We start from the raw sequence: 27,486 nt of genomic DNA, 5'->3' as shown, positions 1-27,486 counted from the left end.
AACTTAACTACCACATTTGACAAAGTTACTGGTTTGCATGAGGTACTTTTGTGAGGTTGCCAGTCTTACGATGTCAGTTCAATGAGCAGCAGCGTTAGCTTGCATGTAGCAATGTTCATATTTGGACTCCTTAACCTTGTAATTCAGAGGATGCAGTGACATACCGCCAACTGTACCGTATCTGTTTTGGGACATTTCTGGCTATTCATTTTTTATAGACAGAAACTAGACCCAGAGTTCCTAATATTGGCATGATGACGACTGAAAATCACATATTTATTGCTAACTTAACTATTTAGACATACTACATGGTGTGATACGGTTTTGGACGCAGCCAGAAAGAAAAAAAAAACATAGCGTCATCATTTTAAACGTCATCACGCATAAATTTTCCAAAATTCCTTTAAAGTTCAATCACTGAGAAAGACATTCAGTGTTGTGATGGGAGATGGTTCACTGTTGAGATTTCTTTACAGTGGTGGTATGAGAAGGTTTACAATGTCTACAACACAATTTAAGCCATTTTATTTACTGAAAAAATATATTTTCTCTGGGTTATATGCCTTACAACAACCTGCACGTACACATCTTAACTACAATGGAGTTTAAAAATATGCTACACCAACAACTACGGTAACTTAGCTTTTAGGGGCATTAAACTCATCAGACGTCTGGTTCCTATCGCCACTACTGTGAAGAACTCTGATTCAGAAAGTATCTCGAGAACAGATCCTTTCGCAGCTGCGCTTATTATGCACACATTTAAAAAAATAGGTGGAATTCCCCTTTAAATCACTATCTTTCACTTTAGATATGCCTATATGTCTATGCCAATGACAGCTAACCACCCGCTATCACAGCCAGTGCACTACATGTCTGAGTAGGCGACAAAACAAACTCTCTTGGCTGTCATTTCAAAACTAGAAAGCAAGAGAAACCAGTTCTGGGTGTTCACTATCTGTTCACTATCTACGGCACCTACTCCCTTCTCTCCCTTCTGTCCAGCCACCCTCCCATTCTAAAGCCTGCCTTTCCGACATCGCCGTACGGGCATAACGGACCCGCTCCGGCTTCCGTAGTTGAAGGAGTCCTCAGTTTAACTCCACTTTTCTCATTTATCGTTTTATTTTATTCCCACTCCTTAACAGGCGCATATTTTCAGCGTGAGTCACGTAAAAAAAAGAGCACGGGAAACACGGCGCCGGTGGCGACATGCTAACTCAGGGCCTGCAAGACGGAGCTTTTAATTTGACTGTCAAGGTGGAGATCTAGCTAGCGAGTTTGCTAGCTTAATGTTACCGTGTTAGCTCGTTAGCAGGGCTACGACATATTTATTTATTATACAGGCCGGTTAATGAACTCGCTGAAGAGTCGCTTGCTCGGCGAGGAGTCGTTTTTTGTCAGCAAGGCCGTGCTAAAGCGAAAGCTAACTTGGTCCGTTAAAAGTCCCGGAGAGACGGAAAGAGATAGAGGGGGTCGCTGGTAGATGCTCTCCGCTGCGGGTCACGGCTGTTGGGAGACCAGTTGCATGTCATTTAGCTGGTAGCTACAGAGTAAGAGATACGGAAATAGCAGTCCGCTCAGCCGACATTGTAGCCGAATAACAGGAGTTATCAAGCGGCTGTTTGCTAAAGGCGAAGGTCGCTGTTTTGAAAGAGACTCACGACGCACGTTAGCATTCAGTCAAAAAGGACCATTTATCAGACGATTATGTATTTAGGTCGCTTAACTCCTGCAGCAAAAACACATACATTAGGGCTCGCTTATGAAGATTAGAGTCCACAGCAGGATGTCAAAGGGATTTGTGAGCTAAGGGATTGCCATCAAGTAGGAAAATAAAAACCAAAACAAAGCGAAAGAGCTCCCATTCATGCCCGTCTCACAGCTGTGGTGCGGTTTGAAATGTTCGGTTTGCCACTTGAATGCTCTCCGTTCGGGCTGTAACGTTAGTTGTAGGCTGGGTTGCGTGAGCAGAAGTGTTGTGGACATAGATGCTTGGGAAAGCGGGAGGGAAACGTGTCCGAACATCTGTATTTGCGAAAACTTGGTGAAATCGAGCAGCAGAAATGCCTGGAGACGGTAGTGCTAGCAGTAGTAGTAGTAGCGAGGACTCGGACAGGGAGGCTCGGAAGAAAGTCTGCACCGTCAAACATGAAATCACGAATGGTAGGTGATGATGCTCAGGGCATTTGCCTTCGTTTTGGCTCAGTGAAACTGCACTGTTTTTCTGTGTATTACCGTTCGCCCTTTCATCAGCTCCTGACGGGCCTTAACTTTATTGTACTGATAAAATCTTCATGACATTTAATTTTAGTTGTTTATCAGTAAGAACTGGTCGTCTAAACGTGCTATGTATGTCCTGTACATTCTCTATTTAAGATTGAATCAGTGTTGAGCTAGCTGTAAAGGGCCCATATCCTACATTTTTCTTGCTTTTAAAAGTTTTCCCCTAACGTCTACTTATAACGTTTGGATTCATAAACCAAAAACAGTCATAATTCATTTTTACATGACAATTTAACAACCTCTCCTAAGGCTGCTTTTGTTACTGAGCCATTAAGACTGATCTATGCAAGTGATCTCTGTTCTGATTGGCTGTCCTGTGTTGTGACTCATTCAAAAAGCAGTCTGAGCTAAAACACTCCTTGTAACTTCAGCGTGAATGGGTGGGGCTGACCTGCTGCACTGAATTGGCAACTACATGTAAATATGTTGATTTTCATAACATTAAAAACAATGACTTCAAAACATGCCGATTTACATCTTAGTTTACATATATGGACTGTATGAGCAGAAGCAAATGGTATGTTTTGAAACTTTCACAGTGTTAGTGTTCACATGCTACATAAAACTCATTCAGAAACAAAAGAATGCAAAAGTCCATAATATGGGCCCTTTAACATTGATTTTACTGTGTGTGCTTTGATATCACCAAAGCAATGATCAGTAGTCTAATATTTACTGTCCTCAGTAGCCTAGAAGCATACCCTCCAGTTCTTTGTAATGGAATCCTCTGAACCTGACATTGACACCATTGATGACGATACGCTGACCGTCATAGATGGCAACTTGTGTGTGTGTACTAGAGATAAAGAAAGATATTAGTAGGGATGCACTGATAGGGGAATGCTAGGCTGATGACTATATCTGACATTTCTCATGTACATATACGCCTATGCTGATTCTGAAGCCAAAGTATAAGTATTTATAAAATGTAGAAATTAGAATCACATCCATTTGGATTAGCATTATAGAGAAATGTAACAATTTGTGGAGGGTTACAAATGCAGTAACATGATTGAAATGCAGATATTTTAGCCATAGAAATTAAAAAGATATTACCTGCCACTGCTAAAGTGATTTCAGTATCAATGTGCATCCCTAGATGTTATTTTTCTGCCTCTCATGTTGTTCACTGCTCTCCACAGCAAACCTCACTGGATACACAGAGAAAGTTGGCATGGAGAATTTCGAGCTTCTCAAAGTGCTTGGCACTGGAGGTGAGAGGTCCATGACTGTCTACAGCTTGTCTGTTTCTTCTGTTCTGTCTAACAAGGTCATTCTGGCATTTCATGCTGAGAAAGTTAACAGCTTCTGAACTGCCACCTCTCTTGAACTGTGAAATGGCTGTCGTCTGAGAATAAGTGGATCTAAATCATAAAAACTATTTGAATTGGGCCTCAGAGAATACAGGCACATGCTTCCTGTAGTGCCTCTGTACTTCAAAATCTCCTTTTCCACAGCATTATTTACCAGTATTTCAATTCACAATGATTTAACTTGACGTTATTTCTGCAGTTTATTTTATAATAGATAAGGCTGGTGCAAATAGTATTAACAATAGCCCCGTCACGATCATGTGATATTAACTGATGATTAATTGCCAAATAAATAGCTGTGACTTACAGGTAAATTGCCTGTTTTTGAAGTACAAGCCTGAAATGGCCAAATTGGCCAGTTGGCTATTTTACTCCTTAGCTGTCGATACTTAGTAGCTCCCAACTGACAACAGAAACAGCTCAAGCTCAAATAAACAAACATATTTTTGCACATTTTATATTTACAAGACTATGTAGGTGTGTCCGTTACATCTATTAAATATTAAGAACACAAACTTTTTTTTATTTGCAGGCTTAATTTATGTCTGTAGAACCGTACACTGGAGCATATACAAAAACAGATAACTGAACAACAGTGAACTGAAGTGCTTTATGATTTGACAGAAGAATGTATAATTGCTAGCAAAAGAGTTAAACACGTTGAAAATGAATGTGCAAGGTAGACTCAAGGAACATCTTGTAAACAAATATTGACTGCTGTAATTACCGTAATGCACTTCACTAACAGCCATTTCTTCTGTTTAAGCTTGCTTAACAACTACAAAATGCTTCTCTGTGAATTAGCACACATCAGGGTACCTGAGCTATGTCTTGCCTCCACCTTGCACGGCTTCTTGTTAAAAATTCTGTTAAGTAAATATTAGACGAATCAGTATTGTAACTGCAACTAGGCATTCGTTTGAACTAAGAGAAAGCAAATTCAGCCAGAACAACTTTGCTAGATACTGGTGTTAGCTAGCTAACTCAATGCTCTGCTTGCTAGCATGGTCAAAGTATACTTGGGTTTTCGTATACTTTGGCGTACTGCGTGGAACCGCCTGTGTAGAAAACACTGATTGTGAATACTGACAACTGTAGAAAATAATTGCGATTGGCTCAAATAATTGTGATCAGGTGAATATGTAATAATTCTGACAGGCCTACTTAGTGCAGTAAAATGTGAATGATGGGGTATAGGAGCTTGAAAGCAAAATGTTATTATTTATTATATTTTATACATCTTATAAGATGTAGCTGCTGGCTCCTGCCAAACCCTTATTACTGAGCATTATTTGTCAAGGCCTGTGTTTCTCTTGGCAGGTTCCTGCAGTCCACAGTTCTGGTTTGTTTTTAAGCAGTCTGAGGTTTGTTAGAGCAGGTAAGGTCCTAAAATGACAGTGCAGGGCCACGGGGACTGGAACTGTGAAACGCTGACCTTTGCTAAATCTGTATGATTTGTTGAGGCTGGCTAAGGGTCATGGACACTGCCCTTGCTCGGTGTGAAAATTTTTGCTTTTGACCAAGCCAGCTGCCAGCTCTTATCTGACCTGACATGATGTCCAGTTTAAGGCGAGGCCTTATAGCTGTCAGTTTAGGTTTGGGGATGATGGCTCATGAAATGAAGATAAAAAATTAAGAACCTCAAGAGAAGGGTTGGTGTTCTCAGGGTGTTTGTTCTTCTCCATGCAAGGTTGTCAGTTTTGACAAACAAGCTGGGTGATCATCATTCTTGATTTCTTTCTCACCTTCTCTCTCGATATCATCTCAAAGGAAGGCAGACATCATCAAGCACAACTTGACCAGTGTCAGGCTGCTCTGAGTCTGTTACTTACTCAGATCTCACATTGTTTCATGAGTTCTACCATTCATCTTGCTGAAATTGCTATATATTTTTTCCAGCCTATGGAAAGGTGTTCCTGGTCAGAAAGATCAGTGGCCATGATGAAGGGAAGCTTTATGCCATGAAGGTCTGTTTACTCTTCATCATTTTCACATGCTGTATTTGATAAAGAAGACATGTAAATATCCTGAAGACGAGTCACACGATTCTCTGCTAATAGATGCAGAGACTTGTTGCTTTTCTGCAACAAACTTGTTGCAATATCTGTGTTAAGCCATCTTGAACGGAAGGGTGATGAAACCTTAACAATGATTACATAACAAAAGGAACAGCACACTCACTGAACACTGCCCCCCCCCCTCAGGTTCTGAAGAAGGCCGCTATCGTTCGGAGGGCGAAGACAGCGGAACATACTCGGACAGAGAGGCAGGTTTTAGAGCACATCCGGCAGTCGCCTTTCCTGGTTACCCTGCACTATGCCTTTCAAACCCAGACCAAACTCCATCTCATTCTGGGTAAGGGCCTTGTAATAACTGTTTTATGCAGGTTATTATATTTATTGGCTTGTAATAAAAGGGGTGCTTAGGCTACGTTCACATTACATCACTGAAGTACCACAAAACCATCATTACCGTGAAAAAGATCTGTTTTTTTCCAGAGCTGTGTCTTGTGAGGCCAGATGTGATCTTGTAACACAAGAACATCTGGGAACAATTGTGAGAAATTGTGGGCCAAATGTGGAAACATAGGCAACATTAGGGTAGGAGCCAAATAAGTTTTAGAAGCTACCGTTATAAGAATTTACAATTTCTAAAGCAGTCCAGCGCCTTACAGTGCGAAGTAGGGGGCGATGATGCACTCAACACTGTCTAATGGACATCAAGCATGTTGTTAGCCCATGGATGTAAGTTAGCATGGGTAGCATGTTAAAGTAAGTAAGCATGGCTAAAAAGTCCCCCGAAATTTTACAATGCAATACACATTGTCATTTGTCATTTTTGCATTGTAATATGATACATTTTTGATACAGAATTCAACATAACTTCAACTTGTTTCTCGATAAAGTGTGGCTGTTAGGCTAGCAGAGGTGTGTTCACACTGAGGACAGATAATAGTCACTTACAAACGAGAATGTGAACTTAAAACTAGGGAAACTTTTGAACTAGGGTTAAAAGGTCTGAGCAAAAAAATGGAATTGAGCAATAATTGTACCCAGCTAGGACCTGAGCAGCACAGGAGAGCGAAGAAAACAAACAGCATTTTTAATCACTATTTTTCATTTTCATTCAAAATTTTTGTTAAGTGTTAGATTTTGATACTTTATTGTAGACCTTTTTAATCTTTTGCTTTCAGCCATCTTTGACCAAAAATATCCACTGGCTGAAATTTTGGTGCACCCTTATATTTTTTCACAAAGCCTTTTAACAGAATGTATGTGGTGAAAATAGAAAACAAAAGCATTACATATTTGGCTTTCTCCCAAAGTTCAAATGACTTGTGTCTGAAATATTTAACATGCAAGCATTGATTTAAAAATAAAATGCTCAATTTATTCTATTGCAAATACATTCTTCTGTTCTGTTAACGCAACACATGATGATGATACACCTCAGAAAGCAAAGGGTTTATCCATAACCATGGTGATGGCAGCTTCCGCTGGAGCGTGGCAAGGCCATCCCAAAGTTTACCCATGTACTGAAACCCTCTCTCTTAATTAGAAGTGCCCTCCACTACTGCGGTTGTACCTTCATATGGAGTGACACTCTGTAATAAAGTGAGAGTGGAGAGGGACCAGTCTGGGAAACACCAAATGTGTCCAGTAGCCTCAGAAACCAGTGCAAGCGCAAGCCTCAGAAACCAGTGCAAGCGCAAGCTTCAAACCCCAAACACATCTTGCCTGATTGGCTACATTTGGGGTAATTTGGTAAAACTGATTTCCACCAAATTAGTCCTTTAATGCTTGAATTACTTGATCAGAAGTGAAGGTTATATTTTATACCAGAGAAATCTGAAGAATCTGGCTTGTGTCTTGCTTTTGTTGCATGGTTACTCTTGAAACACTGTGATAAGGGAGAGCTAAGAGATTTTGTGCACGATCCAAACAATTATTGTCAGTACACATTGCTGTAACACATTTATAGGCCATCCTTGTTTGAAGGAATAGGCAGTGACTTTTCTGCCCATTATTATACTCTAATCAGAATCTGCTTAAACAGTTAGCTGTAAGAAAGGTATTTATTTATTTGATGTAGTTTAGATATAATATTCATTTAGCTTAATGACGAGTTTAAGTAGCTGAATCATGGGTGTTAGTGTGAATGCAGTCTAATCAGTCAAGTCCTGCAAGCACAATAGCCTTGTATAGTGGCAGTATCACGCAGCTGGCCTGGAGTCTGTTTTGTAACAGTTGTCACAAGAATCATGCCACAAGAAGTATGTAAAAAATGCCCATGCGCCACCTTTCAGTCAGGACTGATGGAAAAAAAGCAAGTGTTTGCAAACGTTCCCCTAGAGGTGGGCAATATGACAGTTTCATCATCATTGTGATGATTTTTTTTGTTATTGTAATATGTCTATTTAAAGATCACTGGCTGCACGTGAATATATTTAGTCCTGTTTAAATGTATTTAGTGCAGTGCAGTATGTGAAATGTTAAATACAAATTATTGTACTCATAGTTTTTGATAGCAGTTTTTTTTTTTAAATGTGGCGCTGCTAGTGCATTTAATCTGTCATGTGTCAAATTATCATTTTATATATATATATATATATATATATATATATATTATTTACATTTGATACCTAGAGAAAAGGAACAGAATGAAGCACAGCACAATACAATACATTTTAATAAGTGCAGTACAGCACATTATAATAAATGCTTAACTCAGTGCTCGCTTAAGTGCTGTAAAAAGAGATATGTCTTCAGTCTGCGTTTGAAGACCGCGAGAGACTTGATGCTTGTCTTCCATGCATCTTGAATGATGTTGGGTGAAGCCGAGCTGTACTTGAAGCTCAAAGGGCTCGAGGGACAGTTCGAGTTTTGACCATTGCCATTAGGCAGGGAGGGGCTGGTCAGTTTTTGGCTTTGTAGGCAAGCATTAGGGTTTTAATTCTGATGCGTGCAGCTACAGGAAGCTAGTGAAGGGAGCACAGCAGTGGAGTGACATGAGTGATATATGGACAGTATTATTTTATTTATCAGTTTTATTTTATTGTAAAAGCACTGCTTGGCTACAGTTGTACAGATGAGCAGGGTGGGATTATTGTGTGTGAGATGGTTGAGGTTTTGTACTGATTTTTAATATTGAAAATTAAATTGTTAATTTATGTTATATATATACAAGTTTGATTTATGTTATATATAAGTTTGATGGTGAAAGCCTAATTAACACATCGATGAAAAAAAAGTCTAGTATTGTGATTTGATATTTTGCCATATTGCCCACTACTCGCACTGCTTCTCAAACTGGTAAAAATCAAAGCTGAACATGTGCAGAGAATTGAAATAAGCAATTTCAATGCTGAAAATAATTCAGTTCTAGTATAATAAACCACTTTTTCCTGATTCTTATAAAAATCAGCAGATGAAGCTCAGTCTTGTGTTTGTGTGTGTGTGTGTGTGTGTGTTTATGTAGACTATGTGAGCGGAGGGGAGATGTTTACTCACCTGTACCAGCGAGATCACTTCTCAGAAGATGAGGTGAGAATCTACATTGGCGAGATTGTCTTGGCTCTGGAGCATCTGCATAAGGTGAGACTTCCGGCATCAATGGCTTTTGTGCTCCACTAATCAATTCCCTTAGCATTTAAACAGGAACAGGCTATAACAAAACAAGCATTTTGCTTTGTCAAAATGCAGCTATACCCTTAAACCCTAAAGGCATGTGTGAGGTTCCAGACTTCAGTTCGTCACTTGCATAACCCAGTAACTTGCATATTAGTTTCATTGCAGTTTCTGAATATTTATAGCTTTTGTTGAGTAATTGATAGTAGTTATTAAACAAGTAATAGCGGGGATGCTTAATGACATCAGGATCATATCTGTATCGGCAGATAATTGCTTGAAAAAATGCATTGGCAGATTTAGATTTGACTGATATTTCAAACTGGCATTTGTTGATGTATTTATTTAGGTGTTCAGATGATGCTGAGTTACTGTATTAAAATCTTTTGTATTAAAAGACCGTGTTAAAAGACTTCATATATACTGTGTTAAAGAGTCTGAATTTTATTCCTTTTACTGCAGTATCTTTGTAACATATAGAAATAATGTTTTTTTCTCTGTAGTGCTAATCCAGGTAGATATAGTGCTAGTTTTAACATTTTCAGTTTTTTATGTATTCTCCCAGATATGTACAGGAAATCAGCTCACAATTCACATATCGATTGATCTCTAATACATAGTAGTTACTAGGGGTGTTAAATAGTTACTGAATAAAACTCAGTTTAATAAATGAATAATAAGCATAGGGTTTCAGGTGTTAATGTAAATATTCACAGCTGCGATCGTAGATGACATATTTAACGAGACAAGTTTATTAAGTCTGAGAATTCGGGACTGAGTATTGGCGGAGAGGAAAGCTTCATTTACAGGCCTGTAATTCGAAGATGTTAATTAAAGACTCACTGCATATTAACTGGAAGTGGGTTAACGTGTCTCGTATGCTCTGCCTCATCATCACATTACCTGCCTGTTTAAAGCTGAATGTGTGTGCGTGTGCCTCTGAGCTGTGGCAGTGTCGTTTTCACAAGCTGCTCTTTTGGCCTGTTGTGTGCAGCTTGGCATCGTGTACCGGGACATTAAACTGGAAAACATCCTCCTGGACAGCGAGGGCCACGTGGTGCTCACTGACTTTGGGCTGAGTAAGGAGTTTTTGGAGGAGGAGGTGAGTGACCCAGCGTCGACAGCAGCTGCTAATATGCAACACTGGGGTCAAAAGAGGAGTGTGAGCCTGAACCGCTTCTCTGTGTGCGTGTGTGCGCTTATGTTAGTAATTCAATCTACAGAGGTTTAAGACCTTGTTTTTCTATTAGTGCAAGTGTTCATGCATGTTTTTCCAAATAAGACTGTTTCAGTACCCTTTCTATTGCGTTAGATTGTCCATCTGCCCGATGTTTTGTGCATGCGCACAATGTGAGAGTTTGTGTGACCTTCCTACTACCATCAAGAACTGCTTCTTGTGCACACCTTCATTACCCGTCTTTTTCACAGTTACTTGTTAAATAAGCAAGAAAAAATACCTGTTAAGGTTTTATCACAATACAGCTCGGTATATTTTGCAACACTCAGCTTTTTGGTCTTTAAAGTGCCTCGTTTGGTACAAAAGTAAATAAATAAAGCCTAAATATTTTGTTAATACTTTTATTGTTAAATAAAAGTGGGAGCACTGTCACAAATATTGTAAATATTTTTTTTTTATTTGTAATGACATCCTGAAATAATTATGGACTTGCTTGACATTTGACAAGTCCTAAAATAATGGCTTATTAGATGTCATGCAGGTAAGTAATTAGTAGTCCATCTGTTTCTTTGCATAGTTTGTTAGCCCCCTTTTACCCTCTTCCTCTTTGATCAGGACCCCCATTGGACCACCAGAGAGCAGGTAATATTTGGGTGGTCAATCATTCTCAGCAGTCCTGTGACACTGACGTGGTGGTGGTGTGTTAGTGTGTGTTGCGCTGATACGAGTGGATCAGACACAGCAGTGTTGCTGGAGTTTTTTTGCACCCGAGTGTCTCTTCTGGACCACCAGTAGTCCACCAAGAAAAAATATCTAGCCAACAGCGTCCTGTGACCAATGATGAAGGACTAGAGGATGACCAGCACAAACTCTGTGGCAACAGATGAGCTACTGTCTCTGACTTTACGTCTACATGTTGGACCAACAAGGTAGGAGTGTCTAATAGAGTGGACAGTGAGTGGACACAGTGTTTACAAACTCATGTTGTGTCTGATCCACTCTTAACAGCGCAACACACCCTAACATTCTACCACCATGTCAGTGTCACTGCAGTGCTGAGAATAATCCACCACCCAAATAATACTTGCTCTGTGGTGGTCTTATGGGGGTCCTGACCATTGAAGAACAGAGTGAAAGGGTATGTAGAGAAACAGATGCCTTACAGTCTGTAATTGTAGAATTACAAAATGCATCTCTAGGTTAAGTGGACCTGATAAAATGGACAAAGAGTGTAAATAGAAGTGGGTGTAGTGACCGGTCAGTGTATACTGGGGCAGTCAGTTTCATGCTACAAATCAATCATATATATTTCTTACACATTTTTGCCCATGGGCATGAGAACTGTCACCACCTCCTTTCCATGCCAAACCGATTAAACACAATTTTTGAAGCATTTGAAAGGTTTGTTCATTAAAGCTGAAGAAAAAGCATTGGGGATCTAATTTTAACAGTGTAGATCCACTAGGAGACTGAAGGAATTTTGTTGGAAATGTCAGGATGCACTTATGAGGACTGTAAAAGTAATTGAATGCTGAAAATAAATAGGGAATTTCTCCCTCCCTAGTCTTTTCTTTTAAAAAGAAAACATACTCATTTGTATTAAGAACAATCTCTGTCCCCAAACTTTTGAGTAGCAGAGTATATACCCACATGATGACCTGACTCATCCGCCTCTGTGTTTACAGAAGGAGAGGACGTACTCATTCTGTGGTACAATCGAGTACATGGCTCCAGAGATCATCAGAGGGAAGGCTGGCCACGGCAAGGTAAGAGGAGGCTCTTGCTCGCTCATAGGCCATTTGACCTGCTTGTGGGCCCTGCAGGTCAAGTTGAATTTCATAAAATCAGTGTAACACAACACAGCAGATGAAATTGCTGCCTTAGTGCTAAAAGAACGCTCCACTGTTTTTCAGCATAATCTGCTTCATCTTTATTGTACAGTCATGGAATAAGCCTAGTCCTGGGCTAGTTACATTCGGAATGGACGTTCTAGAGAAAAATATTCCAATGCCTGGACAGCAATCTGACCCTCAAAGGGCTAAAGTAGTCAGTCTAACTTGGTTACATCTTGGCTGGAAGAACTAACGCTAAAGGGCCCATATCACGGAAAACAGAATTTGAATCTTGATGTTAGTAAGCTGAAATGACTGATTAATGTTTTGGAAAGCATTAGTACAATTATGCATACAACTCTACTACTGTAGCATTACTTACATCGATATCGACAGACTACATTTCAGTTGGATTTTGCAAGGAACACTCTCGTAACACCCACGTGCAGTTAACTGAAGAGGGAAGCAGATATACGTGCTGGAGCAGTGGAAATGCAGTCTTAAAAGCTCAGTAACAAAAACAGCCTGATTAGTTCTAAGCAACAAGGAGAGGTTGGAAAAAGGTCATGTAAAAACGAATTATGACACAAACCCACACAAAACCCAGATAAGTCAGCCTCAGGGAAAAAATACAAGACAAATGTAGCATATGGCCCCTGTTAACATTAGTTGGTGTTCACATTATGGCCACTTACTTCATTTGGTAATTAAGACATGTTTCCTTGTATTTAGCAAAAGAACAGATAATCTGGTGACCTGCCTTTTAGCTTTTGTTGTAAGTGCTGTAATTCAACTAGTTTTGTCTATATTATTGTCTGTGATAAGACTTACGTCCATCAAAACAGGAGCTCTTCCAATCTGCATTAATAATGTGTGTGTGTGTATATATTTTTTCCCCCACATTATTTGTCAATAAGGGCAGCATAAACTCTATAGAGATGTACTCAAATCATGCACTCCCAATTTCTAGTGTTCTTTTTAGTGTTCTTAACTTTGTTTAACATAATAATTTACTAAAATGTGGTTATCTTGTTGGTGTAGTAGTTACCATGCAGCTCTGCTCTGTCCTACCTGTGTATAGAGGCTACTGTAATTATGAGGATTTTATCCGACACAAACAGCAGTAAAAACTTGTGTGATTTTAAAACTAAAAACAGATTAAGATTGAAAATTGGGGAAAAAGCTGATATTCTCGCCTGACACGTTTACGCATCAGAGATGAGTTGAAGGCTGTGTGGATTGGATGCGTGGTCGCTCATACTTCACATACCTTGCGCTTATGTGACACTGAATTTCGTGTTAAAAGAACTTTAGGGAAATTATCATTATATGGCATCATGCTCAAGAAACATAAGAGTACAATGGGTAGAGTTTTTATTACTTAGGTTTAGGTGTGTTCATAATTCTCTCTCTCTTTAGTCAGTGGACTGGTGGAGTTTAGGGATTCTCATGTTTGAGCTGTTGACAGGAGCGTCTCCTTTCACATTGGAGGGCGAGAGGAACTCCCAAAGTGAGGTGTCAAAGTGAGTCACACTCACACACACACACACGCACTCTCTCTTCTCTCACTTCCACATACCCACTCTCTCTCTCCTCCCCCACACACTCATCCCGCTGTTAGTACACACTTACATGTTTACACAATATGTCTCTCTCTCTATCTCTCACACACTCGCACACACACAGACACACATTCATCCAGCCTTGTTTTCTCTGTTCACTTATTGTATTCTCCCTCATGCTCTGTATGATCTCCCCTCCATAATGCTTTAATGCCTCTAATGAATTAGTTTAGGAAGCACTTGAATTAGCTGTACAGCGGTTGAGTCCTTTAATGATGAAGTATCTCTCCCTGTCTCTCTCTCTCTCTCTCTCTCTCTCTCTCTCTCTCTCTCTCTCTCTCTCTTTCTCTCTTATTACCTTTTTCTGTCTCTCTCTCTGTCTTTCCCGTCTGTCTGCCTCCCCCACCCTCTTTCTCTGTTCCTTGTTCACTCAATTTTCCTTTTGTTCTACTTATCTTTTTCTCTCTTTTCCTTCTGTGTCTGTTTTTCTTATCTGCCCCCCTCTCTTCTCTCTCTCTCTTCTCTTCTCTTATTTCTACTCTCTCAGGCGTATTCTGCGCTGTGAACCTCCGTTCCCTTCTCTGATTGGGCCAGTGGCTCAGGACCTCATCAGGAAGCTGCTGGTGAAAGACCCTCACAAGAGGCTGGGCTCTGGGCCCCGGGGGGCTGAGGACATTAAAAGTCACCCTTTCTTCAAGGTAAATCTCTCATTCACTCACTTTACATCCTTCGCTCTCTGTCTCTCTCTCCTCTATTTCTCTCTCTCTCTTTCTCCTGTCTCTCTCTCTCTCTCTCACTGTCTGACCTTCTCTCTGTGTGCCAGAAAAGCTGAAAAGAATGCCTTGAGTTTTGAGTTGTGCTAGTATGACTGGGTTGGAATGTTCAGCTTAATCTTGCAATCCTGCACACACACTTTAAGCAGGCCTGAAATCTTTGTCTGAACCAGAATATAGCCTGACAAAATTCTGTCCAAACATGACCTGAACCCACCTGCAATATTGCTAATGATGGCATCTGCTAAGTTTGCCTGTAGTGTAGCGACAGCTGTCATCAGATCATTGATAAACAAAATTTAAAAATGAGTAGCTAATTATAAGATATCGAGAAAGTTTAAATTCCACTTTAACAAATGTATTCATCAGTGTTTGTCTTCAATTGAAGGTAGGTCTAATAAAAGTAAGGAGGAAGAATAAAGTAGGGATAAAAATTAAAGCAGAGGTACATGCAGTCCAAACTCTGTTAAAGCAAGAACAGTATGATACACCCAAATGTGAAACTTAAACCAGAACCCGACCAAACCTGTATGCTGTAATGCGTTTCACTTTTGCTGCAGGGTTTGAATTGGGCTGATCTGGAGCAAAAGAAGGTAGCAAGTCCATTCAAGCCAGAACTCCGTAATGAGCTAGATGTGGGAAACTTTGCAGAGGAGTTCACGGGCATGGAGCCGGTCTACTCTCCTGCCAGCACGCCTCCTAGCACGGACCGCCTCTTCCAGGTGCACAAACACACACACACTTGCGTACTACCATTTTTCTGTGAGTTTTCTATCAATCTATCAATCTACCCTTAGGAACCAGAAGGAAATTTTTGAGGCTGTTTTACAGTGATTTTTGCACTTTGTTTACAAATCAGACTGCAGAATGTGACCAGTAGAACAAAGTATCTTGTTTTCTGTGCTGGTGGGACAGTTTTATCCCCTGAAAAACAGTATGGGTCACAAAAGGCCCTGTGATGGACTGGTGACTTGTCCAGGGTGTTTCCTGCCTTCTGCTCAGTGAGCGCTGGGATAGGTTCCAGCACCCCACCCCCCCAGCCCAAGAGGATAAGCTGCTTAGATGATGATTATGATGATGAGTTTCATATTGATTGAGCCCTTACACTTTAACCCATGCTTTCTTACACTTCCTACACTGCAAATGTAGCTCCTCTATTCTTTTTTTACTCTTCTCTCCTGGCTGCAGGGCTACTCATTCGTGGCTCCCTCCATCTTGTTCAATAAGAACGCAGTGATGGGAGATGTTCTGGATGCTCCAGTAAATGTGGAACGACCTGGTTCAGCCACTGTTCAACGCAGCGCTATGTTAAAGGTATCATGCAGTGCAGTACAAAGAATACATTTTATGCTGAAGAAAAAAAAAATGTATGGTTTAACATGATTAGAACCATATATTTATCAGTCTGTTGAATCCTTAACATGTTTATCATTGCTGTCAGAACAAAACCTTGTATGTCAGTTTTCTTGTCTTTACATAATTTGTAAACACTCGCTACTTTTAACATTGTCTGAAAATTTCACACAGAATGGACCATTAGAAATGGTGCAAAATTGCTTGGGGAAAAATCTTTCTACATGAACTTTCGTTATAATTTAATAATGTTTTTTTCTTCTTCTCCTGAAAAGGTTTGTTCCAACAGCAGCTGTACACATCATTTTATACCATGTAATTCTTTCTTTTGTACATTTTGTTTTCTGATTGGCATCCCTTGCAATCCCTCGCTCTTTCTTGCTCTCTTTTGCCCTCTCTGTCTGTCAGGAGTCTCAGTTCTTCCAGCATTACGAGCTGTGTCTGCAAGGGCCGCCGCTGGGTGAGGGCAGTTTCTCCATCTGCAGGAAGTGCCGGCACAAGCAGAGCGGCCAAGAATATGCTGTCAAAATCATCAGCCGCAGGTGTGCGCAGTGACTTTATCTGACCCTGTCGCAAACCAGACAGACTCAACTCAGAGTATGAAAATGCATACTCCAGTTAGAACTGTAGCAGCAGGCTTCATTTGCTGGTTCCGGTCTTACTTTTGGCTAGAATGTTTTTTATCTGACGAAGCATAAAAGAAAATCTCCAGGTACTGTCTGTCCGTGTGTAAATAAGGTATGATGTGTGGTGGTGTTGCTGTAGGATGGAGGCCATGACTCAGCGAGAAATTGCAGCACTTCGGCAGTGCGAATCTCATCCAAACATCGTTACTCTTCACGAGGTGTACACCGATCAGGTGCGAGATGCACAACAACACGCACGGATCATTATCTGAAAAGCCTCTTCAAATAATGGGTTCTGGGTTTGTCTTGATTTTTTTCAATTCCCTTATTTTCTCCCTCTCAGTACCACACATATCTAGTGATGGAAATGTTGCGTGGAGGTGAGCTATTGGAGCGCTTGAAGAGGAAGAAGCTGTTTGCTGAAGGAGAGGCCAGTCAGCTGATGAAGAGCCTGGTGTCAGCAGTCAGCTTCATGCATGAGGCTGGAGTTGTACACCGAGACCTCAAACCAGAGGTAGATAGGCAGATGATTGAAGGATGGATGAACTGATGTCAGGGTAGCAGTCACTTCAGTAAAGGTTTGATACATGTGCAAAAAGGTAGATAAATGGAGGCAAGGCTAATAGTGAAAATAGAGTCAAAGAAAAAGGAATCAATGATGAGTGAACAGAAGAAAGAGAAGATTGATGGTGCTAAAGCTTGATAAATAGATTTATTGATGAATACATACATAAAGAAATGAGAAGTGAGAGATGGATGACTGGATGGTTACACCCCTAAGGAGATGGACAGGTCAGTACCCAAATAGGCGTGTATTTAAGGATAAGCCTCATTAGCAGTCCAGAAACATTGCAAAAACAATGAAGAGAATCATTATGAATCAGTAGCAGTAATAAACACATCCATTTTACATCACAAACAAGATTCTAATTGTTTTCTTTGCAGGAAGGAACACTGCATTTGCATTCGATTTGCATGTAAATGTAGGAGTTTGGCAGAGGAGGAAGGCACTGTGCACCGTTCAGGTTGAGCCAAAGATCAGAGTAGCATTGTTCATTGTTCAGTATAGGTACAACAGCTCAAGAATTGGTTCAGATATGGTCTGGCTGCATCAAAGAGTGTTGATGTGCACTGTGGATTGTGCCTCACATCTGAGTGGCGTGGCCATGGCTATCAAGCTTCAATCATTCTATGATTAAATCAGTAAGAGCTGCTGGTATTTTTGCAAATGGCATTTCTCTCTAATGCACAATGGAGTGGTTGTGGATTGTGGTGTTGGCCATTAAAAAGATCTTGATTGAACAATCATGATAATTTTTTCGTTAATAACAATAATAAGATTAAGGTATTAAACTTTCAGCATTTTTTTCTTATTTACACCAAAATAGACAACACCTGCATCCTATCACGCAGCATGCAGGATTAGTATAAAGACAGAACAACAGCCAGTCAGGCTGCATGTTGTTGAATTACACACTCCTTTGGAGGAATTGCATTGTAATGACAGCGTGGTCCAGAAGTGGTACAGGAAGACAACGACTTCAAGCAAACCAGAAAGCAAATGCGGAGATGAAGTTTTTAGGTCTGAGTAATAAAATGTAACAAAAATAGTTGAAATCAACTATTTTTGAAACACTCTTTTTGAGGTATTCACATTCAGTGAATGTCAGTCTGTTCCTTGATCTAGTTTTAGCAGCAAAGTCTTGAACTTTAAACAGTTGCTCCTTTGGTACACAGCACTGGAATAGTGTGGAGCAATAAGGTACTGTACGCAGCACATTATGTTTGTAAAAACAAAACATTGCATATCCACACCAAAAACCTTTCTCAGCTGTAAAGCATGGTGGAGGTAGTATTATGGTTTTGGCCAGGCTGCTAGCCCAGAGCTTAGATGGTTTGCATATGAGGGACCAATGAATTTCAAGTCATGCCAGAAAATTCTGCAGTACAATATGGTATGTCCTAATAGCTGTGTAGGACTGATAAGCATCTACAGAAAGTATGTGATTTGTTGTTACGGCCAGTAAAGGAGGCTCCAATAGTTAGTAAGTTTAAGGGGCCCTAAAACCTAATGATCCTCACCTTTTTGAAATAAGAGTTTGATGTAGTATGTAAATATTGTTTACATACTACATTGACATTTTTTTACAAGTTTCAAAACGATCACTCTCCAGTCCATACAGTCCATAAATGGAAACTAAGCTGCAAAAACAGTTCACAAACACATTGATGTATATGTGTCTTTTTAGCCTACAGCAGTGTAGCTCATTCCATTCCTAATGAAGTTACAATGAGCATTGCAGCCTCGACTGTTTTTTGAATGAGACAAAATAGCAGCCAGTCAGAACAAAGCTCATTTACATATATCAGTCTTAAGTCACAGTAACAAAAATAACCTTTTTATTTCAAAGGGGTTAAAGGTAAAAATGAATTACAACTGTTTTTTTGGTACATTAAACTACACAAACCTCATAAATTGACAGACAAAAAATTATTATTATTAGTTATAATGATGAGTCAAATAACATTTTGGTTGTCATTCATGCAGGTAATTTATAAGAATTCCAAAAGTTTCACAAATTTTTTTTACAGCTGTATTTGTGTAGTACAGTTACTGCACTACATGCATGAATGTGTTAGATGTAAAAGTATTTTCCACATATCAGTATTTTTTCTTATTTGAGAGAATGTGTCATGTCACAGTGGTGCTAAATCATCTCCAACCTCTTTCTCATGCTCTCTTTCTCTCTCTCGATCTCTCTCTCGATCTCTCTCTCTCTCGCGCGCTCTCTTTCTCTCTCCCTCAGAATGTGCTGTTTGCAGATGAGGCGGAGGACTCGGTGCTGAAGGTGATCGATTTTGGCTTTGCACGTTTGTTTCCTGCGGGCAGTGGTAGTGCTCCTCTGCAGACCCCATGCTTCACACTGCAGTATGCCGCTCCTGAGCTCTTCCACAGCTCCGGATATGATCAGGCTTGTGACCTCTGGAGCCTGGGAGTCATCCTGGTGAGTGTGTGGGTGTATGTGTGTGGAATGATCGAGTTAGTTAACATGAATTTACACTTCGGGAGATCATCAGTATGCTTCTTATTTTTCTTTGATTTTTATTAATTTACATTTACCCTCAGTGATCTTTACATATTAGAATTTGCTTAATGATTATGTCAGTGGTAATGTCTGTTATTCTCTCAGTACACCATTCTCTCTGGACAAGTCCCATTCCAAAGTGAGAAAAAAGGAATGACCTCATCCCACGCTGCCGACATCATGCACAAGATCAAAGAAGGAGATTTCTCATTGGATGGTGATGCTTGGAAAGGCGTGTCTGAAGAGGCCAAAGATCTAGTGAGGGGTAGGTTGAGGTAGCAGTGCATGTGTTACTCAATCTTAATCAGAACTTAATCAGTATTGCTCACCTATTTTTTTATTTAAAGCTGACTCTATTCGTCTGTAATGTTTGCATGTCTCTTTAATCTTAATTGTTCACTGGGTAACACTGAGGAAATGTTGACGTTCTGTGGCAAATTATTCTCAGTGAGAGGTTTCTAAGGCCATATTCATCTAGGATGAATTTAAGCACCAGTACCTGACCACGCTTATCAACTAATCATTATTATTAGGAGTAATAGCTTTAAGTGTAGGAGGAATAGTAATATGTTGAAAAAACTGTTGGTCCCTGAGGAGACATGAGAACCACTACTGAAACAGATACAGCTCTCGTCTGTTTCTGTTAATTGCATTGTTTGATCTCTTGCTCTGTCTTTTGCTCTCTCTTTTCCCATTTCTTTCTATCAGGTCTGTTAACAGTGGACCCGGAGCGGCGACTGAAGTTGTCTGCTCTGAAAGAGAATGCATGGCTGCAGGGCGGTGGGGTTTCCTCCACTCCTCTCTGCACCCCCGATGTCCTGGAGTCCAGTGGTCCCACTGTCCGCACCTACGTAAACGCCACCTTCAAGGTCAGCCAGCAGCTTAATCGTAGTCTTTTCACTATTACTAGCAGTTCTTCATTGAAAACCTCTAGAACCGAGAGAAAAAATAGATACAGCGTGGTTTTGGGGTACTTTGAGTGGAAAAATAGTATTGATATTTTATCATTTTTGTGTAGTAAGCCCATTGGTAGACTAATCAGATGGAAAGATGTTTTATTAGTTCACGAAATGGTGCTAAGGTGGTTAGGTAGTATTGCGAATAAAACCATGACTTTGCACGTAGAAGATTGAAGGTTTGGTTTTCTGTCTAGGCACAAACACCACTGCTGTACCAATGATAGACTAACAAAATAGCATTTTATTAGATAAAACTAGGGCTGGGCGATAAGAAAAAAATGTTCTAATATATAATAAAAAAATATCACAATACTCCGACATTTTCACAGTGTTTATTTTCTGTAGTTAAAATTTTTAAATAGACATTTTTAAATAGACTGGTAGTGTAACATTCAAAAATATTATCAAAAACTGTGAATACACTGATTTCTGTTTATTTGTTTCCCATCATGCACTGTACTAAATCCTGCTAAAGAGGACTAACTATGCCCTTATTTATAATGACACATGCAGCTGTTCAGTGTTCTTTAAGTACTGAAGAAAGCATATTGTCAAATATTGGCCGTATTCATCAATAAAGAGCGTTCTTTAAGTGCTGATGAAAAGCACATTGTGACAGAGGACAGATTCAACTGCCTTTAGTGGTGTCCAAACTTCTCTGTGTCTGATTCATGAAACTTTCGTAAGCCACGTAAACGAGCAGAGATTTGAGCGCAAATGGTGAATCAGCTTCAGTGCGCCAAAACGAGTGCCAGGCTACCAGTGTCTCATTTACATGAAGCATGTTCTAATTCATGCAGATGTTCTAGTGTTAAAATTATAATGACTAGAAAAAATTGTGAAATAAACCAAACGTCTATTGCAGCGTATGAGATGGCTTCAGTAGTAATACAAAACAGTAGTCAGTAGTATAAAACAAAATCAGTGTAATATGTCTTTAAATGTAAAATGCAACAGTTGTAGCATTTGTTTATACCAATGTGCGTGTAAAATACGTACATCCACTTTTGTACTGGATTGCCATGTGCACAAATTATTAGTATTATTGTTTTTTCTTATTGTTGCTATTATAAAATATATTTGTAATAGTGGTGGTTTGTTTATTGCAAATCAAGCATTTTTGTCAGGTTTTTAACCTTGATGATGAACAGGATGAACTTGGGTACAGTAAGCAATATTAATTAAATACAGTTTCAGAAGGAACACTGAAGGGAGGGGTGTATTTGCTTTACTGTTCAAATAACAAGTCTTTCTCCCGAATCGCTTATTGCACCTTTAATTTTTCATAATAGCGAGAAATATCAGCATATTGCCGCCCCTATATAAAACAGAGAAATTTTCTTTTGGTCAGCCAGTTTTTGCAGTCAGAAATAATACATTGCAATACTGGCAATGACAGTGCTTAACACATTATAAATCTTTAACAGTTGCTAGTAGACTTGCCATGATAGTTTAGCATATTGGCCTCAAATAATTCCCACTCTTACTTAGGCTTTATTTGCATGTGGAGATCCAGTCCTATACCTTGCAGTCTTACATTAGAATCGTATTAGAATCCATAATAAAATTATGCAACAGTTAAGTCTTTCCCAGTATGACAGTGTAGCAGCCACAACATTAAAATGGCAACATTTTGTACTGTTGTTCTTATCTGTAGCACAGTTTGTTTGCTTATAACGTCATGCACCCACTGATAGTCATCAGCTGCAAATCCATCCAGGATGACTCATTAGCCAACTTTTGTCAGTTGATATGCGGCAGAACATGAAGAACCTGTCATGTGTTCTTTTGAATAGTATAATTGAGGGATAGTACAAAGCAAACTAAATGAGTGTTTTACAAAGACACGTTCTCAGACATGGATTAATCCTAGTTTTGGGCAACATTACAGTGCTAAATGTTATCTACATTCTATGCCTTGTACAGACTGATGTAGGACAAGTAGCAGGACATGTAACATTAGGCAGTGTTTCTGAGAGGCCACAGTCTTCTAGCGTTCTGGTGTGATGATAAGACAGACCTGACTCACTGCTATCTGCCTTAAGCAGAGGTGATATACGTTGCTACAACTACATAGTGTTGGCAAAAGCACAGAGAGGAAACCGCCCCCATCTGGATCTGACAGTGTCTAGTGCTAGTGGGTTGAGATCAGTTGTTCTAGTCAGACGTTCTCTGATACACTACAAGGCGTACACTCTGGACTTGTTCGCAGGAAGTGAAACCTTATTCGTCACACTGCTGCAGTATAAATCGTTTCTTCTTTTGTTGTCTCTTTATCTCCTCATGTTTGCATCCCTTTCACACATCCATGCCACAATCAGGCCTTTAACAGGGGCAAGCGGGAGGGCTTCTTCCTGAAAAGCGTGGACAATGCGCCTTTGGCCAAACGCCGCAAGCTGAAAATGACCAGCACGGGCATGGAGACACGGCGCAGTTCTTCATCCTCGTCCTCATCCTCATCCTCTTCCTCCTTGGCTTCCCACCCCAAGACACAGAGTCGCCAGACTTTCACCCCTAACAATGACCCAAAACTGTGACCCTGTGGCTGAGAACCCTCCCTGGGCACCCTCCGACACGATGTTGACCTTCTTGTTTGGAAGAAGAGGTCAGCAAAGAAAAGCATTAGATTTGTATTGAAACAAAAAGAGACTGAAAAGAGGATATGCAGTGGTTACTGCTCTACATGGAGTCCTGTAGGGATATAAGCTCAAGATGGCTGAAGCAGACTGATCAATGAACAAAGTCAATTGACTGAACACAAGAGGGCTCGAACACTCATTATATGTGGATCTATGTGTGAGGAGGGGCCATCAGTGACAAGATCGAATGGCAGTGCTTGGATTATTGGAGCCAGGTAAAGGTTAGGTCACTCTGACACATGCTTTCTTTCCATTTCACCACAGAGCTTGATGAGTGATCTGCAATCTTCAGTGGACTCTGTGATGTTTTCTTTGCATGTGGGTGTGGGCACTGTCCGCGAGGTATTTCTTTGTTTATGAGGACATTTTGATACAACCTGAGCTTATTTGAAAGAATGTACGCAATTTTGAAACGCTGCCTTGCGTAATGGCACACAGAGACTCCATTAATATTCTTTTTTATTGACATGAAAGGTTAGTTATTTTTCAGTGGGGCAAAAAGAAAAATAGGAAGGTGTCGGGGGGGTGAAAAAGCCATGACAGAAAAGCCATATGGAATAGAAGGGAACCATTTTAGAATATCTATATTTAAAAAAACAAAAAAACAAAAGATTCTCTAAATGTACAGACCAACATCTGCTGAGCACAGCTTTATATGAATCATATCCATATAAATTTTTAAAAAATAGTAATTGGTGAATGTTACTGTCTTAAAACTTGTTGAATGCCGATATATGCATGTTATGCACAGGCTATTTTGAACAATTTCTTTTTAAAGGCCGAATCACATGCTCTAACGTAGACTTGGCAGTTAATCAGCACGGAACTGTCATCAACTGTTTAACTTCTCTGGTTCTGAATCACGCTCAGTTGCTCGATTGGTGCTACTGTACCAGGAGGTCATCGACTTGTGGCTGTATAAGTAAAGGTGCACTAGGTGGGAATACATGAGTAATTGACATTGGCATTGATGTTGTTGTTACTACAAGCTGTTGTGTGCTCCAGTTGTCTCTGTGTGCTGTTGATCGAGTCCGTAGCATTTGTAACGTTACGCAAACACGTTCGTAGCATTTTTATGAATTTTACAAGAGCCTTGTGTGGCCCTTTTATTAAAACAGGAACTATAGTGATGGGTTAGTTTGTGAATCGGTGATCTACAATGATCTTTTAACTAAATTTAAATAGAGAAAATTCTACTTATTGCACCTTTTATGGCCTCCTGCTTTAGGAACAGTGTGAGCTCTGACTAACTGCCCATGTAGAGCAACCATGAGCTGCATTTCGGCTCAAAACAGAGGCTTGGTGATCCCCTTTAACAACCGTACTTGAACAAATCTGCTTCCTTTTTTTTCCTTTTCTTTTTTTTAACGCTCTTCTCTTTTGTCCATACTGCGGCTGTTCTGCCTGTGGTTGAACTCTACAGGCCACTGTCAGGGGAGTGTGATGTACTGTATGGCGCAGTAGGTTTCTAAGACCTACACCAGTGCTTTGAATCTCCAAAGGGCTCCAACACGCTCGCACACGCACACTTGCACTCCTCATCTGAGGTGTGTGTGATCCAGCACTGTGAGAAGCAGAGTGAGAGTGACAACGGCAGTCTTTTACTTCCCCCTTTTCTTTTTCCCAAGGGGTGCCCGATATATATTATTCGTCCATTAATGTAAAAATTGCAGTATTGGGTTTGATCTGATATTCAAATTACATCAATCATCAGTTGATGAATTAGCACATATTGTGGATAGCATAGTGGATAACACCATAGCACATACAGAAAATTGGAGGTTTGATTCCCCATACAGGCAGGAACTGGACTGCTATAGTTATAAGTATCGAATAAGTTTTTTTTTTGTTACTCGCTCTTAGACTCCTAAGATGACATGGCTAGTATTTCTGGCTAAGAATGTCCGCGAAATAATATATAAAAATGATGTAAAATTAAGCCTGTGCTTGGTAAAGGTTAACTGAGTTACCACTGTACCCCAATCATGGCCCTCCAATATAAAACTCATTTACTGCCAGTTAAAAAAAAAAAGTTTCTGATTTATTGATTTATTTTCATAATGCAAACCATACCAAAACACTAGTATTCCCACATGTTAACTCAACTTTGATGAGATTGTTCTAAAAATGTGACTGTTGAGCTGCACTGGTTAAGTGCACTCAGGAGGCAGGGCGGGGCACTGTTTGCCATCGCCACAGGCAGATATCATGCTGTACAGAAAGCCGCTGTGCTACGATGTATGTTGTAGGATATTCTCAGACCTTTAGGTTTCAGACACCACACAGATGCTTTGTGGGAATTAAAAAAAAAAAAGGTAAAAGAAAGAAACAAAGAAATTCAGAGTTTTGGTTGACCTGCTGTTATATTCCATGTGATTACTCGAATAAGAGGATTTTGTTACCTGCACAAGCCTATGTAAAATAACTCCATAGCTCACATCTGATGTAGCTTTGTGAAGGGTACATACATATAATCAATGTACCATCCTAACCTGTGAAATGCTCACTGTACTTCAAATATGAATTATTGTGTCAACTTATTTGTAGAAAAAAAAAATATGGATTATGCTTACAGGCCACATTAGTTGCTAATTATCAGTCATCATTATCAGCCCAGAAATTCTGTATCGGTGCATCCCTTTTTTGTTTTTATCCCTAATCCTCCCTTTGGCCCTCTGAGCGAGGGTGGAAATTATTTTTCTGGTACGTTTCTCAGGCTGAGTTCTCTGTATCTAAGCTGAATGTACTGGAGTGTCCTGATCCCTCGACTCATGCAGGATTGCTGTGTGCAGACAGAGATTCAATAATAGCAAAAAATGAGCAGACATGAAGACGTCGTAATCTCCTCTACAGCACTGTGTAATCAACCACAGTATGCTCTCATGAAAGAGCGGCAAGGCTGTAATACGAAACTGGTCGCTGTGCTGTGGTCAAATACACCATTCTTGATTTTTTAATGCCAAAATGATCCTTTGGCAGACATTTACGTTATTATCTTAGGTGGTAGTATCTTTGTGTAGTGCACTTGGTTTGGAAGCAAGCAGCGTGCTGGATGAAGCGTTAGCAGGCTGTGGCAGGGCCAGAGGAGGCAGCCACATTATTCATTTTGGCTTTGGTGTTGCACACAGAGAATGTGAATGAGAAATGGCTGGAAATTGGACAAAGGCAAGTCAGAGAAATCAGTCTCTCAGTGCAGCTTGGTTGTTGGAATCATATAAAATTGAGTTTTAATTACTCTTGAGGGATTTGGTTGATGTGCTTTGCTTTGAACTTCTGAGAATACATGTTTTAAATGTGATGAAAAATTGTGGGGTTACCAAATGATTTGGAGACTGGCGCATTAAGGACGTTTTTGGTGTCTGTTTTTTGCGTGATGAACACACTGATAATACACTTTAATATTTTAATTTTTTTTTTTTTACTTGATTAAACTGCTTATTTGTTCCTGATGTCGCACAAGTACAGGCTGTAACTGATGATGTTTCCAGCTTTAAAAAAGTTCATATCTTTGATATTTATTACTTTTTATTCTTCTTTTGGATTACTGTTTTATTAGGAGTAATGGCTATGGCTTCCTGCCTGCTTTATTTGATGTGTTTGTTTGTGTGTGTTTTTTGCAGTGGGAGCATCCTATAGTGTCCTATACTTTGCTCCTACAAGAGTCTTGCACACTGCACCAAAACAAGGTAGTATTTGTGGAAATAATGGACATGTCCATGGCTTTGATTACAAAGCTTTTATTTGTTGTAATGGATGTGATTTTTATCATGTGTCTCCAGCTGGGAACTCTGTGTCTGTTTCTTTCATTAGTCTTTTTTTTAATGTACCTTTATATTTTAGTTCTGCAATTGCATGTTTAACTATTATTATTATTATTATTATTGTGGTTTTTCATTTTTTATAAAGAGAAATCGATGTTCTGTCCTCCTGCCAAATAAGGTTGTTTTTTTTGTAAGAAAATGATCATGAAACTCAAATCAAGTGCACTGTTCTGAGGCAACATAAGATGCATTGTTTTGCATTGAGAACACTGTTAAATCCTGAAGGTAAAATATAATACACTTTACTCTTACTAGGACCTCTGTGCTCCCTTATTTACCTTATTGTGACCTTCTTCCTGTATCGTATTAATCCTAAATGAAAGTACAGGCAGCCTTTTTAAGTTTTTATTTAGATTTTTTTATTGAGCACATTGAATATAGGGAATACTTCTTTGTGTGTAAAGCATTTCAATGATCGTATCGTTCTTTTAA

At 39.7% G+C, this 27,486-nt stretch overlaps 1 protein-coding gene across 1 annotated transcript; it reads left to right on the top strand.

Moving 5' to 3' along the window:
- The first annotated feature begins 1,035 nt into the window (after positions 1 to 1,035).
- On the top strand, positions 1,036 to 26,839 carry rps6ka4 (ribosomal protein S6 kinase, polypeptide 4). The gene is made up of 18 exons (XM_036579987.1): positions 1,036 to 2,166; positions 3,429 to 3,500; positions 5,499 to 5,566; positions 5,804 to 5,954; positions 9,078 to 9,193; positions 10,221 to 10,328; positions 12,089 to 12,169; positions 13,655 to 13,758; positions 14,345 to 14,495; positions 15,131 to 15,292; positions 15,759 to 15,884; positions 16,332 to 16,465; positions 16,689 to 16,782; positions 16,893 to 17,063; positions 19,357 to 19,554; positions 19,741 to 19,900; positions 20,344 to 20,504; positions 22,916 to 26,839. The coding sequence occupies exons 1-18, from the start codon at positions 2,067 to 2,069 to the stop codon at positions 23,129 to 23,131; spliced, it is 2,373 nt and encodes a 790-aa protein (XP_036435880.1). The 5' UTR covers positions 1,036 to 2,066; the 3' UTR covers positions 23,132 to 26,839.
- Positions 26,840 to 27,486: the final 647 nt, after the last annotated feature.

This window comes from Colossoma macropomum, unplaced genomic scaffold, assembly GCF_904425465.1.
Source record: "Colossoma macropomum unplaced genomic scaffold, Colossoma_macropomum, whole genome shotgun sequence".
In the NCBI taxonomy this organism is placed as follows: Eukaryota; Metazoa; Chordata; class Actinopteri; order Characiformes; family Serrasalmidae; genus Colossoma; species Colossoma macropomum.
Note: the sequence above shows the minus strand (reverse complement) of the source record. Positions and strands in the feature narration are given on the sequence as shown.

Coding starts and splice junctions, on each gene's coding strand:
- rps6ka4 (XM_036579987.1), top strand. CDS start 2,067: ATGCCTGGAGACGGTAGTGCTAGCAGTAGTAGTAGTAGCGAGGACTCG. Junction 12,170..13,654: donor GGAAGGCTGGCCACGGCAAG/GTAAGAGGAGGC, acceptor CTCTCTCTTTAG/TCAGTGGACTGGTGGAGTTT. Junction 19,901..20,343: donor GGCCAAAGATCTAGTGAGGG/GTAGGTTGAGGT, acceptor TCTTTCTATCAG/GTCTGTTAACAGTGGACCCG.